This window comes from Lagenorhynchus albirostris, chromosome 20 (assembly GCF_949774975.1).
Source record: "Lagenorhynchus albirostris chromosome 20, mLagAlb1.1, whole genome shotgun sequence".
NCBI lineage: Eukaryota > Metazoa > Chordata > Mammalia > Artiodactyla > Delphinidae > Lagenorhynchus > Lagenorhynchus albirostris.
In genome coordinates, this window is record NC_083114.1 from 46,668,386 (window position 1) to 46,689,075 (window position 20,690).

Consider the following 20,690-nt stretch of genomic DNA (forward strand, 5'->3'; position numbering starts at 1 on the left):
GGCAAAAGAGAACCCTGAGAGAGGTGGTCAGGAGAAAGTGGAGGATGGAAGGAGGGGGAAGTCGCCACACTAGCTAATGTTCATCAAATGCTTGCTGGGTACCAGAGCCCGGGTCAAGCACTTCAGATATGCTCTCTCATTTAATCTTTGTGGTATAAGAAATATACGTGAGGTGACTTAGGGTGCAGCCCTTAGATAGCCTCACGATGGGGCTGGTTCCCAGAAAGATCAAGGGCTTAGACCGCTGACCTCTGGGGAAGGGAGAAGAGGGAGGCTGGTGATTGAAATATACAAATTCTTGACAGTGAGATCTGGAGAGCTTCCAGGTTGGTGAACACATCACTGTGCTGGGGCGGGGGTGGGGGCGGGTGGTGGGGTGGTGGTGGTGCAGTGGGCATGCCTGGAGAGGATGTGCAACCTTGTACCTCCCTCCCTCATCCTTTGCCCTGTGCATCGTTTCCTTTTGGCTGTTCCTGAATTGCACTCTTTCTAAAAAACTAGTAAATGTTCGTTTGTTAAACATAAGTCAAGTGGTTTCCTGATTTCTGTGAGCCTTCCCAGCAAATTCTCGAACGTGAGGTTGACTTTGTGGGAAGGAGTTAATACTAGTTAATACTGGTTAATGTGGTGGCCCTGGACTTGTGACTGGCATCTGAAGTGGGAGTGGTCTTGTGGGACTGAGTCCTTGAACTTGTGCTATGTGATGCTAAAGCCAGGTAGTGTCAGAACTGAAGTGAATTGTTGACACCGGGTTGGTATCAGAGAATTGGAGAATTTGTGGGTTTCAGGGCAAACACCCTGGAATTCTCCTGACTACAAACCTCTAAAGTAGTACATTATCTTCATTTCGTATAATGTCCAAAGGAACGTCCCCATCCTATTCCCAGACTCACTCTCCACAGCTCCATCTGAGCCCTTGCCATGGGCTCCTTCCACAAGCCTCCTCCTTCAGAAATCTCCAGATGGGCAGCAGGCATCAATCAATCTCTATGTTCCCCTACGAACTCCTGGGGCCACTTTGCAGCCTCGCCCCAGTCTCCCTGGATGGCGGAGCTGCGTGTGGACCTGCAGGTTCCCAGCTCAGCAAATAGTCAGCCTTTTTTTTTTCTTTTGCAGATGCTCCAGTTTCTGTAATTAATTCTCTTGGAATTCTCCCGTCACATGGCTTTGGGGTTAGGCAATAAGTGTACCCCCAATGATTCTGAGAACTCCCCTCCCCCATCTTCAAATACAGACTAGGAATGGAGGGGAGATGGATGATGGGTGCCATGGCGAAAGGGCCAGCTGGGCCGTCTGGGCCAGCCCTGGGGAGTCCCTGGCCTCAGTGATGAGCGGCTGCCCAGGGAATGTGGCGTTGTAACTCCTCTTTGTCCCCAGCTTTGGGCCTGGTTCCCAATTTCAGAGCAACAAGAGGCGGCTCCCTAATATCCTGTTACATGAAGCTACTCTGTTCCTTTTGGCACAGATATGACTATATTTTCAAGATCACCTCTAATCAAAACCAATAAAGTTATTCAAAGACCCACTGGAGAGAACCCCGCCTTATGTTGTGTGACAGTGAGAGGCTAGGCACCAGCATCCTAATAGCCAGGGAGCCAATCTCTTCCCAGAAAGGAGGGCGGTTAGGACCTGGCTCTGTTGGCAGACTCTGAGCTGGGACTTCGTGTTGTGGACTGTCCCTGCTCACTCTGATCTTAGCTGTGCTGTTTGGACACAGGCTATGAAGCATTAATAACCGTATCATATATCCATACTGAGGATATACAATTTTGCCCACAGATAGTGTAAGTTTCTGAAATCAAAAGCTGATAACAGGGGCTTCCCTGGTGGCGCAGTGGTTAAGAATCCACCTGCCAATGCAGGGGATATGGATTCGAGACCTGTTCCGGGAAGGTCCCACATGCTGCGCAGCAACTAAGCCTGTGCGCCACAACTACTGAGCCTGCGCTCTAGAGCCTGCGAGCCACAACTACTGAAGCCCATGTGCCACAACTACTGAAGCCTGTGCGCCTAGAGCCCATGCTCCGCAACAAGAGAAGCCACTGCAATGAGAAGCTCTCGCATCGCAAAGAAGAGTAGCTCCCCCGCCTCGCGGCAACTAGAGAAAGCCCGTGTGCAGCAACGAAGACCCAATGCAGCCAATCCATCAATCAATCAATCAATTAAAAAATTTTTTTTTAAAAAGCTGATAACAGACTAAGAAATATTCTCGATGAGTTGCAACATGGCAACAGTGATCAGCACTGGATTAACTGTCCCTGAATCTAGTTTGCCCCTCATGTATGGTATTGTTTTGGGAAACTTGGACCTCCAACTTGTTGAACAGAAACTGGGACAGAGATAGTCAATAAGCCAATCACTCTGTATTTGAAGGCAATAAAGGATTTCCATTTTTAAAGCTGGAATAGATTTCAAACTGATCTTAGCTTTAGAACTCATTTTGTTTTCCCAGATATAATTATTATTTGAAATCCCAACATATAAAGAAGGTAAAAATGATGAGTGGATTCCTTGGACTGTTTCAATCTTCATTGTTTGACACAATATATGTCACTGTTTACTGGGCTCAGAAGCACCTCTGTGGGGCCCGAGGTTCTGTGGAGCAGAACTGAGTGGGGGACCAAAAAAGCTTTGCAATGAGACACGCGTGGGTTTGAATTTCTGCTCCAGCGACTACTACCTGTGTGAACCTGGGCAAGTTATTTAACTCCAAGACTGCTGAGGGGATGATAAAAATGAGAAAAGGAATGTTTCCTAAACTGGTGTCTGTGGGTGTATTCTTTGGGGGCTATGACTTTTATTTTTTCTTTAACGGGTTCCTGTATTACTCTGCTGTGGGATGGCCACGTTTTGTTTTTTCCAGACCAGGTTTGTTTTGGCCAACCCACTATTTTCTAGAATGTTCACAAGGAGGAAAACTTTCCTAAAAGATGGGGAGTCGACTTCCATCAGATCATTAAACCTAAGGAGGGTAACCAAGGGACTGGAAAGGCCCTTCCTCTTACTTACTCTGTCTTTCCCTAAGATCCTCCATTCATATGGTCAGTGAGACTCCGGGTTAACGAATTACATTTTAGGAGGAAACAAATTTCCTAGAGTGCTTTATAAAGACAGACAACAGTGTTTGTAACTTCAGCTTTGCCTGAAGGGGCCAGCTTGGTGGGGGAGGAGAAGCACAATCTTTGGGGTTTGAATCAAGGCTTCCTGAAACGTCAGCAAGCTACTTAGACTCTCTGAGCCTCAGTTTCCCTATCTATAAAATGGAAACAATATCTATTCTACTGAATGGTTAGCATTAAATGATATAACTGAATAAAATAACTTAGCAATGACCTTTCTTTTTCTCAAAAGTTAGTTCCTGTCCCTCTAAAGTCAGGTTTAGCAATTCTGTGAGAAATCTGTTGAAACGTATAAGGCCCAAGTTAATGAGCTGATAATTCTATGTCTTTCTTTGGGTCCCTTAACAATTAAAAAAAAGATGAAGACAAGCCACTAAATAGCACCTATTCTTTCCTGGATATTTTTGGAGCAGAAGCTGAACAGTTGTACTTGGAGTCGGAAACAATGGAAGTGGAGGAGAGAATCACTAGGTCAGGTCTTATTTCTCAAGAGAAAAAAATATCACTTCCATCATCCCAGAGTCACAGCCCTAGATTCTTAGAGCTAGTTGGGAAAGGGCTTGGGCAAGATCTAGCCAGAGGATCTGACGGACACTGATTACGGTCTTCAATGAAAGAAAATAAATTTGGATGAGGGTCGATCCTAAGCCAGCCCCCAACTCAGCAGCAACTTAGGAGAAAACTGCACAAATGTATATTATAAAAATACTATTGGTTGGCAAGGAAGGCATTGAGTATGACTCTACAGATGACAGATGGTATCAGATTCTCAACAGATGGAATGAAAATCAAAGGTATTGACCCCTCCCTCGGTAGGGGATTGGGCAGTCTTCCAGGCTTACATTGCTGTTTCCTTTCGCCTCTACAAAATTAAGTAACAATAAAATGGTTTTAAAATGTGAACACTGTAAATCGAGCTTGCTTAGGCAGAGCTTCCCTACCTTGAATGGATAAACAGGTGTGACAAGGTCCGGGTCCCCTTGGCCCCTGGGTGAGCAGACTGGGCCTCCTGACCCTGGGGGGTGGTCCTCTGTGACCAGGAGCTCCCTGACATGCCAATCAAAACCGATCATTTTCTATGTGCATATCATGGCATGAAAAATGTTGGGAAGCTCTCCTCTGAGGTTTTCCCCCAAACGTGATGCATTCATACACAGATCCTTGGGTCCCACCTTACTGCATCTGGTTTGGTAGGTCCAGAGAGGGTCCCAGGCATCTGCACTTTTTTAAGCTCCTAAGGTGATTCTAATCTGATTTGGGAACTCTGCTCTAAGGGACAGGAAGTCCTGGTGTTTTAATAAGGCAAAAAATAGCAGGGGCTGATGTAGGTGGCAAGCTGTGGATTTAATGCCTGTTTTCTTGAACGTACAGATGGAGGTTCTCCGTGAGATGGGACTGAAGAAGAGCTTGGTTATATCTGTTCACTTCTAGCTGAAAGCCTTTCCTTTGGATCCCGCTTCCTTCTTTTAAAGTCTTAATTATTATTCTTCTAAAATACACCTGGTAAAAGGCTTGTGGTAGACAGTTGATAAAATGCCCAAACTGCCTTGGGTAGCATCCTGGGATTCCAGTGCTACAGACTGCCCCAGGTTGGCACAACAAACAGTAAATGCAACCTCTAAGGTTTCTTAGGGGTGAAGTATAAGAGGCACATGCCAGTCTGAATTCAGGTTAAACAATAACAGAAGTAATACGAACACATTTTTTAAAAGGTCTCAGCAGTACAAATGGCTCCATTTTCTGAAGGATCTTGCAGTACCTGCAGCAAATTCTGTCATCTTGTGGACTGGAGTGATTGAAACCAACCCTGTGCTTCTCTTCTGCATTCATGCCAACAAGTAAAAAGCAATATGCAAACAAACTCCCAGAGCCCCACTCATGGCAGCCACTTTCCAAAGACACTTGGGGGACTTCCCTGGCTTTGCCTTCCAATGCAGGGGACGCAGGTTCGATCCCTGGTCGGGGCGCTAAGATCCCACATGCCTCGTGGCCAAAAAACCAAAACATAAAAAGCAGAAGCAATAGTGTAACAAATTCAATAAAGACTTAAAAAAAATGGTCCACATCAAAAAAAAAAAATCTTAAGAAACAAAGACACTTGGTTTCTACTGAGCAACCATCCCAGCGACACATCTGCAGATCTCAATGCCAGTGTCAAAGCAGGGAGAAGGGAACATTTATTAAATGCTAACTGTGTGCCAGTACTGTGCACTTTAATGCTTTGCCTTTCATCACAGCATCTCATTGCATCTCATCTCATCTCTCCATATCCATCCACTCATTTGAACGGAGGAAGAGATTCAAGATGGTGAATCATCATTGGTGCTGATGAAGTGCAATGGCTGTGATCACCTGGGAGGCCTCCCAAAGCCTGAGCCCCTTAGTACATTAGGGTGGAGCTCCATCTACTCAAGGAAAGCATGGGCTGGGAATCCCCATCCGTGAATTCTAGAGGTTATCTTTTGCACAGATCCCTCCTCAACAAGCCCAATTGTTTCTCCCTTCAATGGATGTTTTGCTTGGTTGAATCCTCCCTTTGGGGACATGGGGACATTTCCCCAAAGGCTCTTTCTATTGACTCAATGACCCAGCAACACAATCAGCAACTCCACTCCTGGCAGAGACTTAGAATCTCTGGTTTTGATCTGATATTTAGGAATTCATTTGCCATAGTTTTGTTTGACTCACATGGTTTGGCATTTCACTACCCAATCCAATTGGTAAGATTTGGAACTGCTATTCTGGGCACCGAGCTCTGGGGAACCTCATTCATGAAAATTATTGCAGCAGTTTAAGTTGGTTATTTTTCCCCTTGAAAAATTAAAAACACAAAAATCCTTTCTCTAGGGTGGAGTTGGGCACTAACGTTTTCCTAGTACTCCCAATAAAAATTGGCTTTGCTCACAACATTGCAGTATCTCCACGTGATTAGGCCAAAAGAACAGTAGTGGTTTTAAACACCAGGACTAGGCGTGGTATTTCAGTAAGACTTGGGGAGCCAGCTTTCTTTTACTTGGAAGAAATGAGAACTGAAAGAGAGTACCTATTTGTTATTGGTCTAAAAATGACGCAGCCAGGGTTGTTGAAGACTGGACTACTGTTTAGTGCCCTGTTATTTCCAAAAGTTTCTTTTCATTAACAAAGTTTTATTGCTGCCAATATGGCTGAAGGTGATTTGTTCACGAAAAGAGGTAGCAGAAGAAGGAGACAAGTAAGTTGATGAGTTACAGGGTTCTAAACCTCTTGGTGTCCAGCGGTCTGCCCTCACCACCGCCCCCCCCACCCCCCCCCCCCCGAGAAAGTCAGTTTCTCTGGTGTGGTCACAAATTGAGACGCCTTGCAAGGTGGCTGGTGACCCTGCTTTGAAAGTTCTCAGCTACCTGCAGAATAAAAGCCAAATTCCTTGGCTTGACATTGGAGGCTCTTCTTTTCTGCCCCGGTTACTCACTGACCCTTGAACGTGCAGCGGAATTCCCTACCTTTTCACCGCCTTTGCTCTCACTCAGTACACTGCCTTTCCAATCTCACTTCTTCAAAATTCAGTGTGTTCCCACACAAGTGTGGATCAGAGAGTCATTTAATATGGCTTTGGAGTGGGGGGCAATTTGGCTATATCTAGAAAGATTTAAACCCACATGCCCACTGACACAACAATTTCACTTTTAGAACTTATTCTACAGAAATATTAAAACTATGCCAAAAAATATATATAGCATGAGGGTGTTGCCTGAAGTACTATAATAGCAAAAGAATGGAAACACTCTAAATGTCCACCACATGGACAATGGCATAGTCATATGCTGGCACATCATACAGTCATTACGACGTCGGCTAGAGGGACGTGTACTGCCCCAGAAAGACGGCAAGCTTATATCGTTACTGAGAAAATGCATGTTGCAAAGTTGCATCGTGTGAGCTCATTTTTATAAAATAATGTCATGTATGCGTTATGTTTAATTATAAGCCCCATAAACACCAACTTTAACAACGCCTAACTTGGGACTTCCCTGGTGGTGCAGTGGTTGAGAGTCCGCCTGCCGATGCAGGGGACGCGGGTTCGTGCCCTGGTCCGGGAAGATCTCACATGCCACAGAGCAACTAAACCCATGCGCCACAACTACGGAGCCCGCGAGCCACAACTACTGAAGCCCACGCGCCTAGAGCCCACGCTCCTCAACAAAGAGAAGCCACCGCAATGAGAAGCCCGTGCACCACAAAGAAAAGTAGCCCCCCACTCACCGCAACTAGAGAAAGCCTGTGTGCAGCAATGAAGACCTGATGCAGCCAAGAAAAAAAAAAGTTCTTCTTCCAATGGCTTTCCTTCTCATCTATTGCTCCGGCCACTTCCAGAGGCCACCACGTGCTTCCCTCTCTAATAGCACTGGCCTCATGGAGACCCTGTGAAGGGAGAGGCGCAGGGCCCTGCGATGCAGCAGCTACTGGAGACCCTTCCACTGACTATCTCCTTGCAGGCTTTCTGTGCCAGCTTTGGAGGCTATCACTGGGGAGCACTTTGGTGGTGGAGGCTTCGCCCCACACCAGTGGGCGCAGACAGTTCTTATTATCCCAGAGGTGCCCAGCGCCGCCAAATTGGAACCCATCACCAAACAGCTGCGTTATTCTCAGAAAGAAGCAGATGGACGGAGGGAAAAGGGAAAAAAAATGACAATAACAGCACAACAACAAACTGAACTCCACAGTGGACCCCAGCAGGAGGCAGCTGTGTTAAATCTGGCCATTTGGAGATAACTGAAAATTTTTTTTTTTTGATAACTGAAAAATTTGACCACCCTCAACCATCAAGATATAGACCGACATGAAAATATTCTTAATCTGAGGGAACAGAGTGGTTTGGATGAAGCACTTTGTACTGAAGGGTACAGCTGAGTATGACAATATTTACTCATTTCATCTCTCTGTTCCCTTTCTGGGGCCTGTTGTACTTAGCAAACAGCATTTAATCTCTTACCCTTGACAGTTACTGGAAAAGTTAGATGTATCTCTTTGTTCGCTTCTCTCTCCCTTAAGAGAGAATTCAGCAGATATTTAGATCGGGTGACCGATGAACTGGCTTGTAAGGATTCCTTAGTTCAGGAAAACTCTATAATCCAGGGGGCCTGGAGGCTGAGTTCCAAAAGAGTCCCCTCATCACCCAACTCAAAGGGAAAGCTCTAAATCAAATCCTGCCTAAAAACTTGCCTGGTACTCTCCTACCTTCAAGCATACCACTTCAGGGGTACTTGCTTCTGAGACAGTCTCACATTCTCCTTCATTGCTACCCGAGTTCAAAACGTTGTAAATTTCCCTGATTTCTCCATTAGAATTATTATGCTTTATTTAACACTGGTAAAATGGAGACCTCTTTTACATCTTGCAAAATGAAGAGAAAGAGGAATTTCCTTTTTTTCTTAAAAAAAAAAGAAAGGATCCAGTTCAAAGGGTAGTGGAGACTAGACACGATTATGGCCTTTGTAGCCCCAGTGCCTAGCACAGAGCCTGGTACACAGTAAGCACTTAATAAATGCAAACGAAAGAAATTAATGAGTCTTGCTTCTAATAGGTTTTCCTGCATTTCCTGTCCTTGGATTGGCCTACAGCAGAGTTTCTCGACTTTGCCGCAGTTGGCATTTCGGGCTGGGTAATTCTCTGCTGTGGGGCTGTCCTGGGCATCGCAGGATGTTTATAGCAGCATTCCTGGTCTCTGCGTACTAGATGCCGTAGCAAACAACCCCTTGCCAGTGGTGACAATCGAAAATACCTCCAGACGTTGCCAGATGACCCCTGGGGAGCAAAACTGGCCTTAGTTGGAAACCACTGGTCTATAACCACTCCCCTTTGCTTTACAAAAATCAATGAAGATTTTTAAAAAACAAAGCACAACACATCCTCTACTTCTAAACTTCCTCTCCCAGAAAATGACATTTCTTTTTTCTTTTTCCCCCTTTCTACTCAAGGCTGAACATTTAGAAACTGCGTATGACTCCACATTCGTGTCTCTGGGGGGGAGCTGCGGGGACAGACCCCTGGAAGGCCACTAGAGATGTCACTTTTTCTGGTCCCTCTTGATCTTGTAATGGAAGCTGAACCTTAAAAACGACTGCAGTGAATCCAGGAGGAAGAGCACTGGACTTGGACCAACACCAAAGGCCTCTGAGTTAGAGCTCCCTAAGCCTGACTTTTGGAGACTGTCCAGGCTGGACCAGTCCTGGAGGCTGGGTGTTGAGATTTGTTCCTGCATCGCAAATGGCCAACTCAGCTTTGCAGGTGTGGGCTCACTGCCCGTGTCCTCTGAGGGCATGCTACAACTGATCGGCCTGAGTTCCTCCTTCCTGGGTTGGGATTTTCACCTTGAAATTCTGGCAGAGCATCAGAGGGATGGGCACCTTGGCAGAAGAAAGAACGCACGTATCGACCACATAACAAGTACAACCTGCTCAGACACTGGCTTCTCTTCGTCTTTGCTGCTTGGGTGGTGCTGATGTGACTTGATGCAAAGAGCTTCATGATTCTAATGGGGGCAGGGCCTTGGTGGGGCCCTGTGGAGGTGCACCTGGAGGTGCTCTCTGGGCCTGAGAAATCACACTGTTTTCTTTTTTTTTAAACAATGCAGTGCTGCCCTGTGGAGTCCTGCCACAGATAGGAGAGAAAAACTTGAGATTAAGAGGTTCTTGGGAGCTGCAGCTTAGGCCCCTGATGTGGCTGGGAAACAACGGCACCACAAAATGAGAATAAAGAGAGCGCTGGGCTGAGCTACCGGCCGATGCTGAGTCTCCGGAGTCCTTCTGAAACTCTGCTTAGTGGGGGCCCTTGTGCCACCAGGCAGAGGGCACCCAGCGGAAAACTTCCAGCTCTGGTCACCTTAGTGAGAGAGGCATTCTTGCCTCATGTGGTTCGGAGGTTTCCAGGGACAAATGGAAAAAGAAAAGAAATTACTTCAATCCCCTGAAAAAGAAAAGAAATTACTTCAATCCCCTGCTTCGGCCTGGATGGAGGGTGTGTGTGTGTGTGTGTGTGTGTGTGTGTGTGTGTGTGTGTGTGTGTGTGTGTGTGTGTGTGTGTGTGTGTGTGTGTGTGTGTGTGTGTGTGTGTGTGTGTGTGTGTGTGTGTGTGTGTGTGTGTGTGTGTGTGTGTGTGTGTGTGTGTGTGTGTGTGTGTGTGTGTGTGTGTGTGTGTGTGTGTGTGTGTGTGTGTGTGTGTGTGTGTGTGTGTGTGACGGGAGCTGAGTGGTGACCCAGATAACCCTGGTCTGAATGCATAAGCCTCAAAGTCTCAGAATACACTGAGCCCACCAGCATTTCAGCTTTCTCTGCAGAAAATGTGTTCCTATTTACGACGCTGACATAGTCAACTTACAAAGATGGACTGGAAGAAAAAGCTCGTAAAGCTGTAGGCCTCAGATTAAAGAAAAAAAAAAATATATATATAAGGAACTCTGATTCACTACTGTTAGCTTAATGGCCACAAATGCATTTTCATTGATAGCGCTCGCTCCGAAATTGTCACTGCTAGAAGGAAAAAATAAAGCCCGTGGCTTTCACTCATTCATTCAACAACCGTTTTGTGAGTGGCTGCTATGTGCTGGTTCTGTCCTAGCTGCTGGGGAATGGTGATGAAGACGACAACCCTTGTCTTCGTGGAGCTCAGGGTATAACTGTGAGCTAGCACGAGCCAGCATGATCTAGAAGCCACAGACCAGAATCCTTGCTGCCAGTGGGTAGGGAGTGGGGTGCCCAGGAGAGTCCAAAGAGGAGAAGTCACATTTGAGCTGAACTCTGAAGAGTAATGACTAGAAGCTTCCAAATTGAGAGGAACAGAGGTGGGGAGGGCTGGAGGGGAGAAGGCAGAGGACCATGCTAAGGGGACCAGGCTTTTAAGCAGAAAATGACAAGGTCAGATTTCATTTTAGAAAGAAATTCTTGTGGCAGGGAGGAGGATGTTAATTATTTACAGTGTGCAGAGGAGAAATGTATTTGGAAGTGGTTTGCCTTCTGAATCGGTTGTTTCCCTTATTCTCTGTCCCTGGCTACTGACACACAACCTAAACAGCCCAGGACACTCACTTCTCTCCCTTCTGGTAGGCTCATACTGCAGTGTGGATTCTGGAAGTCCAATGATGGTGGGTTTAGGTCATAAGGGAGTCCCACGGAACATACTTTTCCTATTATTTTATTGCAGGCTCCCAAGTCTGCCTTTTCCTCTGTGGTCTAACTGCCAGGGCGAGTGAGAAAAAATTCTACCTGTAATGTAGGCTGGCGATCGTTTGGGAAGCAGGGCTTGACAGAGTGTGCAGGGCTGAGCCCTCTGGGGCCCCCTTCCTCCACATCCATTAAGTAAGACTCCAGGACAGGCAGGGGTGGCTCTGAGTGTGAGAGCTGAGTCCAGACCTCCATTCATCTCCAACGACCTTTACTTTCAGGGCAGGATTTCCCAGCCTTGGCATACTGACATTTGAGGGTCCATCACTCTTGTTGTGGCGGGCTGTCCTGTTCATTATAGGATGTGGTTAGTGGCTGGTAGCACTCCCAAGTTGTGACAACCAAAAATGTCTCCAGGGACTTCCCTGGTGGTCCAGTGGTAAAGAATCCACCTTACAATGCCGGGGTCGATCCCTGGTCAGGGAACTAAGATCCTACATGCCGCGGGGCAACTAAGCCCGAGCGCCACAACTACTGAGCTCTACGCCTCAACTAGAGAGCCTGCATGCCACAAACTACAGAGCCCATGTGCTCTGGAACCCGTGCACCACAAGTACAGAGCCCTCACGCCCTGGAGCCTGTGCACCACAACTAGAGAGGAGCCCACACGCCACAACAAAAGATCCCGCGTGCCTCAATGAAGATCCCGCGTGCCACAACTAAGATCTGACACAGCCAAAAATAAATAAATAAATAAATAAAAATCTTAAAAAAAAATGTCTCCAGACATTGTAAGCATCCTTGTGGGGCAAGATCGCCCCCAGTGGAAAACCACTGCTCTTAGAGACAGTTTTCCATTCTCATCTTATTTGATCTCTCACCAGCATTAAGCATAACCAATCCCTCTCCTCTCTTGAAACTTGCATTCCTTGGTGCTCTCTCCTTGTTTTCCTTCTAATTCTCTGGCCAATTCTTTGTAGATCCCTGGGGCCTCCTCATCCTCTTCCTGATCTCCAAATATTGCTGTCCTAAATTTAATGCTCGGACCCGAACCCCTTTCCCATTATACTGTACGCTTGCTCACTCTCATCCATCCTCAGGACTTTAAATTCTTCTATTTCCCAAATACTCTCCAATTTGTCTCCAGCCCAGATCTCTCATTTAAGCTCCAGACCCACTTCTATTTGTTCTAGATGTCTCACTGTCATCACAAAATCCATCCATCTTTCTCCAAAATCCACTCCTCTTCTCACCCCCATCTATCTGTTGCCCAAGCTGTAAACCTTCAGGTCATCCTGACTCTTCCTCTTCTCTCACCTTCACACCCAGTCCACGACCAATCCCTGTCAAGTCTCTCTTTAAAATATACCTCCAAGCCATCTGCTCCCAGCCCTCCACTTCAAGTTGCCATATAACTTCAATAATCAACAAGGTAGACAACTCCGATGACCTCAGTGGTTTCCTGACTTCCACTCTGCTCCCGGCCGGTCCCTTCTCCATCCAGAGCAATCTTTTAAAAGCACAAATCGGATCATATGATGTCCCAGCTTTAATTTCTTCGAAGGCATCCTACTGCATGTAAATAAAATCTAAGCGTCTTAACATGATCCCACCCTCTTTTCCAACCTCCCTTTGTGCCATTCTTCCTTCTGTTTCTGCTGCTGCAACCACACTGGCCTTCTTTTGTTTCCTTATAGGTAACACCTTGGGACTCCCATGCATGCTGTCACCTCCCCCTGGAGCACTGTCCCCCAGCTCTTTTCATCCTGCGGGTCCCAGCAGGCCATTTCTCCCTGAGCATCATTCCTGATCCCATCCTCTCAAATTCAGTTTCCCTATCGTGGTCTCTCCCTGCAAGCTTCCTTATGGCACCTGTGACTTTTACTCCATATGTGCTCATGTAGTTATTTCTTTGTTGTTTGGCTCCCCTGCTAGACACCCTCAGTGTCTCTTCTGTTCATTGCCACGTCCCCATCTAAATATTGTCTGTGACACTCAGTGAGTACTCAGTACATATTTACTGGATGAATGACTATTCCCCTCTCATTTCCTTGGTCAAACTGCATCTAGAAAAGAATATTTTATGACCCAGGAAAATGAATGACTGTGAAACATGAAAAAATGGTCCTTGAACATCTGTGTCAATGAGAAAAAGCTTTCCAGTGGTGGTTCTTGGGAGCACAATGCACAGGGAGATGAGTCAGGTACACAATGACTAGAAATGAGACGTGTTGATTTTGTCATTAGTGTTCCATATCTGTCCTAAGACTTTCCTCCGAATCAGAAGGGAACTCCCTGAGTGCCAGGCAGGACCACACCAAAGCTATCTAAGAGGAAGAGCTGAAATCAGTTCAGAGTTTTCTGGCAACGCTGCCTTTCTAGAAGGCTTGAGCTACCAAAGAGGCCAGGACGTCCAGGTAAGACAGCAGCCCCCCAGGCCCAAGGAGCCACAGAAGCGACGGGGCAACAGCTTCACCCAATGCACTGCATGATGCTTTGCACATCACTGAAGCCCCATAAGTACTGGTGGCCTTGAGATGAAACCACAGAAGTACCTCCTCTAAGACAAGGGGAGGCCAAGCTTCTCCTCTTGAGCAGGTCCACAGTTATACAGAGAGCATTTCATTTTGTTCTTCTGAAAATTCACAAGTGTGGTTGGCTGCAGAGTGTAATGTAAATGGATGACGTTCAAAAGCTCATCCTTGAGTCCCACCAAGAGTAATTCACATCAGCCTCTCCCCGACTTTAAAGAGACAGCAGCTGCAGAGCCCATGCCTGCAATTAAGCAGCTAAGCATTTGCTAACATTGGGTTAGACTCTGATATCCAAACGAATCCCAAAAGGTGGAAGCAAAAAAAATCTGAACCACATTGGGAGCCCAGTGTGTGTCACGGTAGAATTCATTTTTACCGGGTTTATTTATTATGTCTTAAATCAGCCCTAACCAAGCTGAGGGAAGAGTTTCAAGGTCCATGTGTTACAGCTCAAGGACGAGACTGGGGCCCCAACTCCAAACATATTGTGATTGGCTGAATGTTGCTAAACAACAAAAATAGCCCAGCATCTGTTGTCATTGCAGGGCTGGGACGTTATTTCCAAGGGGGTCACCCAAGGTCCGTCAGCAGCCATTAATAAAATACTAACAGGATACAAATGGGGACTTGCACTAACAGTAAAATAGCAAGTTCGCACTGAGGTACACAATGGATTCTGGTAGGTGGGAGTCATACAGACACATATTCTCTTAAATTTATTCTTAGTCAAGATGAAAAAAAGAGAGGGCTGCATGAAGGCACTTCTGGTTTTGAGAGAAAGGTTCTGTGCAGAGATGAGCTGTCCAAGTTTCAATATGCACTCAGGGAGGATTGATGGAGCATTTTCTTTGTGTTAGACCCCAAAGGTACAAATAAAACACAGCTCCTGCAGAGGGGGGGAGACAGGCTGGGCCCAGGCCTGGCCAAACAGGAAGCCAGAGGTGGCTGCTGCATTTTATAGGCCAGTTATCGTTGGGTGGTTCAGCCTTGTGAGTATTTTGCTGCCCAGATTGATGGCAGAGCTGGGGAGATAGGAGACTACATTGAAATTGAGTGGCAGCCGGGGTTAACCACGGGCCCCAAGCAGTAGGGACTTCATTTTGAGACCCGCAGTAAAGAGTCCAGCAAGATGTGAAAGCAAATTGAATCAACACAAAGACATATGGAAGTGTCCCAGGTCAGTGTGGACTTAATAAATGTTTGTTGAATGAATGATTGAATGACTCTCTTCCACATGTCACCCCATCTATTGCTCACCTCAGATTCTTTGTAGTAACGTTCTGGAATTTCATCGCAGGCAATATCGATAAAGCACACTTCTCTCTCCAGATCTTTGGCTTCATTGTCAAAAATCTGAAAGAGCACAGCAACAATATCAAAGGTTAGTGACAGTGGGTGAGATCCTCAAGGTGCCTGCAAGTTGGCCCAACAGTGCCTGAGGCGGAATAACTCCCCACAGAGCATCTTCACATGGCACAGTGCCCCCGGGGAGAGCTCTACGCTGCCCCCGAATGTGCAAGAATCACGAAAAGGTTTTATTCATCGCTTACATTTTGTCACATCAGAGGCAGGTGTAGCATCAATCACCACTTGGTTAGGGGAAGAAGAAAAACAGGCTGTTTTTAGTAGTTCAAGAGTGAAGAAATAAATCTCTTCCAAAAGTTTCTTCCAAAAAGGAAGTCTGCTGATTTTTGGCAGTTAATCTAAACAGGGGGAGGGAAGAGGCTAAAAAGGTTCTGGGTAGATAGGAGACAAAAAGCAGTAATACAGCCTGAGATTTAGAGAAGAAAAATGTGGGGTTTTTTTTTTCATTACAATGTTTACATATATTTAATATCAGAAATAACACACACTCATTGAAGAAAATACAGATAAACGAAAAAGAAGAAAATAAAGATTGTCCATAATCCCATTACCCACTGTCTTATTCTTGATCATTTAAGAGCATGATCTCCTTAGTACACACAGTGGTAAGAAGATGGAGCTTGAAAAAGTACTGAGATGGCTTCCTGCCAAGCTACGCTTGATTCCACTGGCCCAGAATGTCCAACACTTGCAAAGAAATATGTAAGACAGTGTTTCCCTGGTGGCGCAGTGGTTGAGAGTCTGCCTGCTGATGCAGGGGACGTGGGTTTGTGCCCCGGTCCGGGAAGATCCCACATGCTGCGGAGCGGCTGGGCCCGTGAGCCATGGCCGCTGAGCCTGCGCGTCCGGAGCCTGTGCTCTGCAATGGGAGAGGCCACAACAGTGAGAGGCCCGCGTACCGCAAAAAAAAAAAAAAAAGAGAAAGAAATATGTCAGACAGCCACATATATAGATGTACACTCTAGTGGAAAGATTAAGTTCCTCTACTTTTTCCCATTGCCACTTTTTCTGATCTAAAGGGATACGCTTCTGAAGGATAGTAAACAGATTAAGTTTGCAAATCACTTGATCCTTGGAGAAAGTCTTAACTGTAGCCCTACCTCTCTGTTTAGCTAATTCCTACAAGGGAATCATCCACTAACACTAGTTAAATCTGACTCTCTAGAAGAGAATGAAATATTTTGAAAGAACAGAGTGGTTGACGCCGAAGAACATTGTCTTGACACAAATTTGGAGCCTATTAATAACACACTCTCCCGCAGGAGAGCATCTGGAGGGCTCTTTACAAGTTGAAACTCCTAGTCCTTTCCAAATGCTTTCTGAATAATATCTGTGCTGATTATTATCTGCCCAGTCTGCTGTTTGCTCTGTCACCAATTTTCTTCTATAATGATTAGATACTGGACTCTTCAGATTTATTCAAGATTAACTCCCCAGTCTGACTTGAGGAGGCCACTGCATTTTCCATAAAGGCAGAGAAAGACTGGTTCCTGGATCAGCTCTGACTCCTTCCATGGCCAGTTGAAGTCAAGAGCTTGGGGACACTCTCAATGTGTTTGGGAGGGACAGGTTGATTGCTTTGAAATGGAATGGAGAGACGGAAGGAAAGTAAGTTCAAGGTTGAGTGGAGAAATAAGTTGTGAAATGAAACACTGGGTCTCAGGGTGTTTGTGTGTTTCTCTCTCTTCCCATGAATCTCTTTTAAAGTGTGTGCAAGAGAAGACATGTGCCTCATTAAGAAAACAAAACAGAAGGGAACACCCCAGAGGCAAATGAGCTGCTAGAGAGTAAATTACAAGAGAAGTTAGAGAGCTTTGACATTTATTGGTGGTAAAATTTATGGGACTGAAAGAAGGGAAAATGAACAGGGGTTAAGGGAGTTATTGACAGATTAGGTGGCTTTTCCTAATTTAATTCAAATACTTTTGGATCACCCATTATCACATTATTACATTATTGCCCTTCTGCTCCAAGTTCACCCTTAAGTCTCTGCTCTGAGATAACAGACTGGACCCTGTAAGTTCTCCTTGACAGCGAGTAGGACACTAAGTCATTTATTAGGGGGACCCTGCAGGAAGAAGGGTGCTTCTCTTCCTAGTTTGAATCTTATTCCTGCTGCAGAATCTGTTGGGGTGGGGGTGGGGGGGAGGACGGGGGACATGCGGTGCTGCTCTGTCCCAGCTGCATGCCCGGAGTACACAGTTGCCTGGTGACCTCGGAGTCCTGGCCTTCAACATGGCCCTCCTGATTTAGGCACCATGTGTGTCAGGCCTCGCACTGCCAGTGGTGCCCTGACCCTATATACCTGCCCACCAGTCTCATCTCACCTGAACCCAGAGGGCTGTTTTCTGCTGCCCAGCAACTGTGGACAAGCTCTGGTCCAGGAAACCCAGCAAACTTCTCTGCCATCCAGTGGGCTACAACCACAACTCCTGCAAGGAGGTCTGAACTCCAGCCATGGAGGTGGACCCCTTTCAAGTTTGTTCTTGCTTGCGTCTACTCCCTTAGCCTTTGACTTCTCTTTACATCTTTATGGTTACTCCAATCAAAGTTTAATAATTCCTTACATTACTTACATACTCTTCCTGTTCAAATTACTGTGTGGTTTATGCCTCCCAATTGGGCCCCAACTAATACCTCCACTGCATACAAAACGGCGCCCTTGGCTTTGGGGGCTGCAAAGATAAGAAGGGCTGAGTTCTCTTACCACCAAACCCACCACTTTGCACCAGAAAATATCTCAGATGTAATATGGCAGCCATGACACCATCGCAGATAGGCAGGAATGGTGACACAGATGAAGGCCCACGGAGGTTACACATTTTGCCCAATGTCACAGAGCAAATCAGCCATGGAAAATCAAATCCAATCCATATCTCCTTCATGTACTCTCTCCATTATATTGCTTTACCTTTCTACTCTGAGTTTTGGGCCCCAAAGCCAATAATTTATGGCATACATTGTCACTGGATACACTGAAAAATGTAGACACACCACATAGAGAGTGGAGTGTTGGAGAGAAACTCAATCTAAAGCCAAAATTAACTGAAGTGTCTCAGAATCTGACATTGCTAGAAGAAACACTGTAAAAAAAAAAAAAAGAAAGGCGGAGTTCCTGCCCTTAATGAGTTACCATCTAGTGGGAGAGGAAGACTGGGAAGCTACTCCCCAAAATACAAGATGGAAGAAAATATTTGCTACAAAAGAAAGAATATACTGTCAAGCTAGGGAGAGGAGTCATTTATGTTGACTCAACAACTACAAGGTCAGGATAGTATTATTATTTCCAGTTTTCAAATGAGAAAACCAAGGCTCAGAGAAGTAAAAGAGCTGCCTGCAGTCACACAGCCCGTCGGTAGAGAAGCTCTGATTCAGGGCAAGTCTCCAGGCTTCACAACCAGACTCCTCCAGGGATAAAAGGCTGCCTCTTGGCACCCAACCGAGAAGATAAATATCAATCAAGAGTACTTCCTATTTCTTTCCAGAAAGATGAAACTGGACTCTGATTCTCTTCCTGCTACCGAAAAATGTATGTCCTGAGTAGCTATTATTGGGAACTCCCCAACGACTTGGAGCTTTTTTGCTGAGGCTGCAGTAGAATCTACCTAGGTAGCTTTCAGTTCCAACTCTGGACTCCTTCTTCAATATGACACTTAATTCTTGCATCCAAGTCCATGAAATACCAAGCACCTTCACAGTCAACGTTTCAGGGTGAGGACCTGAAAAAAAAAGCTACAAAAAAATCAGTTTGAGGACCTCAACATCTTCTTCAGGCTGGAGATGACAAAGAGTCTTAATTTCCAATAAATAATAAATCTCCCAATGATTAAGAGCCTTTAGGAGATGCTCGTAGGTGCTCAACACATGACTGCTGAATTACCGGAAGACATCAGCTTCTACTTTCCAAAGAAGAACCTATGGCACGAATATTGCTTACTGATTGATCTCAGATTCCTTTCATGAACCCAAGTTCTATTTCTTTGCTGGTAAGCACCCTAACTTTCTATAATCCCCAATATAGGGCTCAACATAGAGTGGAAACCTCGTAGTATTGGCTGATGGATCCCACAATGGGAATCAGGACAGCTGAGTTTGAATTCAGTTATCACCTCTGTGTAACCTTGGGCAGGACCCAGCACCTCTTTTGGGTCTCCATATCCTTATCTGCAGAATAAAAGGCGTCATCTAGATGGATGGGTAGCAGGGAGCTGTGAAATATCCTGGAATTGTACCCAACGTTTGAGGAGATGCTTTCTTTCCGGAGAGAGGGTTTGACCACTTTCATCTGATTATCAGGGAGATCTATGGCCCCAGTGTGGCTGAGATCAAGTGACCCACATGACCACTAGAATTCTTTCCAGTTAAAATGTCGGTGATGGTGAGTGACTTGCGGGTCATGTTAGGCTCCTACATCCTGTTCTTTGCCCCTTCACCCACATGCAGCTGACGTGGGTGGTGCACAGAGGGGCTGCAGCAGGGAAACAGGAAGTGGCAGTGGTCACGACGTAGCGTAATCAGAGGCCACAGTGGGGGTAAAACAGCCTCATCTTCATCCTTAGTTTAGGGCATGATCCAGAATTAAGCCAACCCTATTACAAACAGAGGATTAGCCAGGCCCCAAAGGAAAACAGCAAGATTAACTATTCACTGGGGCTTCCCCAGTGGCAGCCGCAGCGGCAGCGGCTGCCGGAACTCTGGTGCAACCACCAGCTCTTTGAGGTGGAATGAGATCTGCTGAGATAGTTTAGGATGAGACACATCTTAATGTTGATACATTAAGCCAAAGCTCCACCAGGATCTCACCTGACACAGGTGCTGTGTACCTTCATGCTCTTGGGAGCTTCTTGGGCGGCATTTGTCCCTTTTTGAGATGGGAGTTGGGTTTGGGAGTCAAATATGGTACTTCCCCTATATCCCTTATAATAATGTTCCCATCTGTGGTTATTTATCAGAGACATACCCACCCACGAATCATCTGTAATGGATTTCAGTGCCAATCTGGTTGACTCTTCTGAACTCTACCCCCCAACTACACAATGAACACTCAATAAACAAACTCCTTTTAATATGAACTAAGCAATATTATAATGAGAAGGCAAATCTCCTGAGTAAAAACTATCTTAAAGATTCCAAAATGAAAAGGGAGTAATTTTCCCTTTTTTGTAAAGCACTATGAACATTAAGTATCAAGCATCTTTAAAATCTCCATATACTTTGATCTGGTAAATTTAAGCTTTGAGAATTCATCTTAAGAATATTAAATAAACAAAAAGCTTTATGTACAAAGATTTTCACTGTAACATTAATGTAACAGCAAGAAAAAACAGAGAGAGAGGGGGGGAAAAAAAAAAAAAGCAAACAGTCAAAATATCCCAGTATGGGAGAATGGCCAAGGAAATTATGATAAATCCATTCGATGAACTATTATGTAGCCATTAATAACTCCATTCTTAAAAAAGATTTTCCCAGGAGGGTAAACATGGGCGTGGGTAGGATGGAGAAGGGGACATGCCCCATATTTAATACAGACAGATGCT

At 45.6% G+C, this 20,690-nt stretch overlaps 1 protein-coding gene across 2 annotated transcripts in view; it reads right to left on the reverse strand.

The window, feature by feature from the left end:
• Window positions 1-20,690, reverse strand: part of PITPNC1 (phosphatidylinositol transfer protein cytoplasmic 1) — a 254,541-nt gene that overhangs the window by 28,114 nt on the left and 205,737 nt on the right. For both annotated transcript variants that reach the window (XM_060133718.1, XM_060133719.1), the window contains one exon: window positions 15,046-15,141. In XM_060133718.1, coding sequence (XP_059989701.1) covers window positions 15,046-15,141 — 96 coding nt within the window. The remainder of the gene's footprint in view (window positions 1-15,045; window positions 15,142-20,690) is intronic.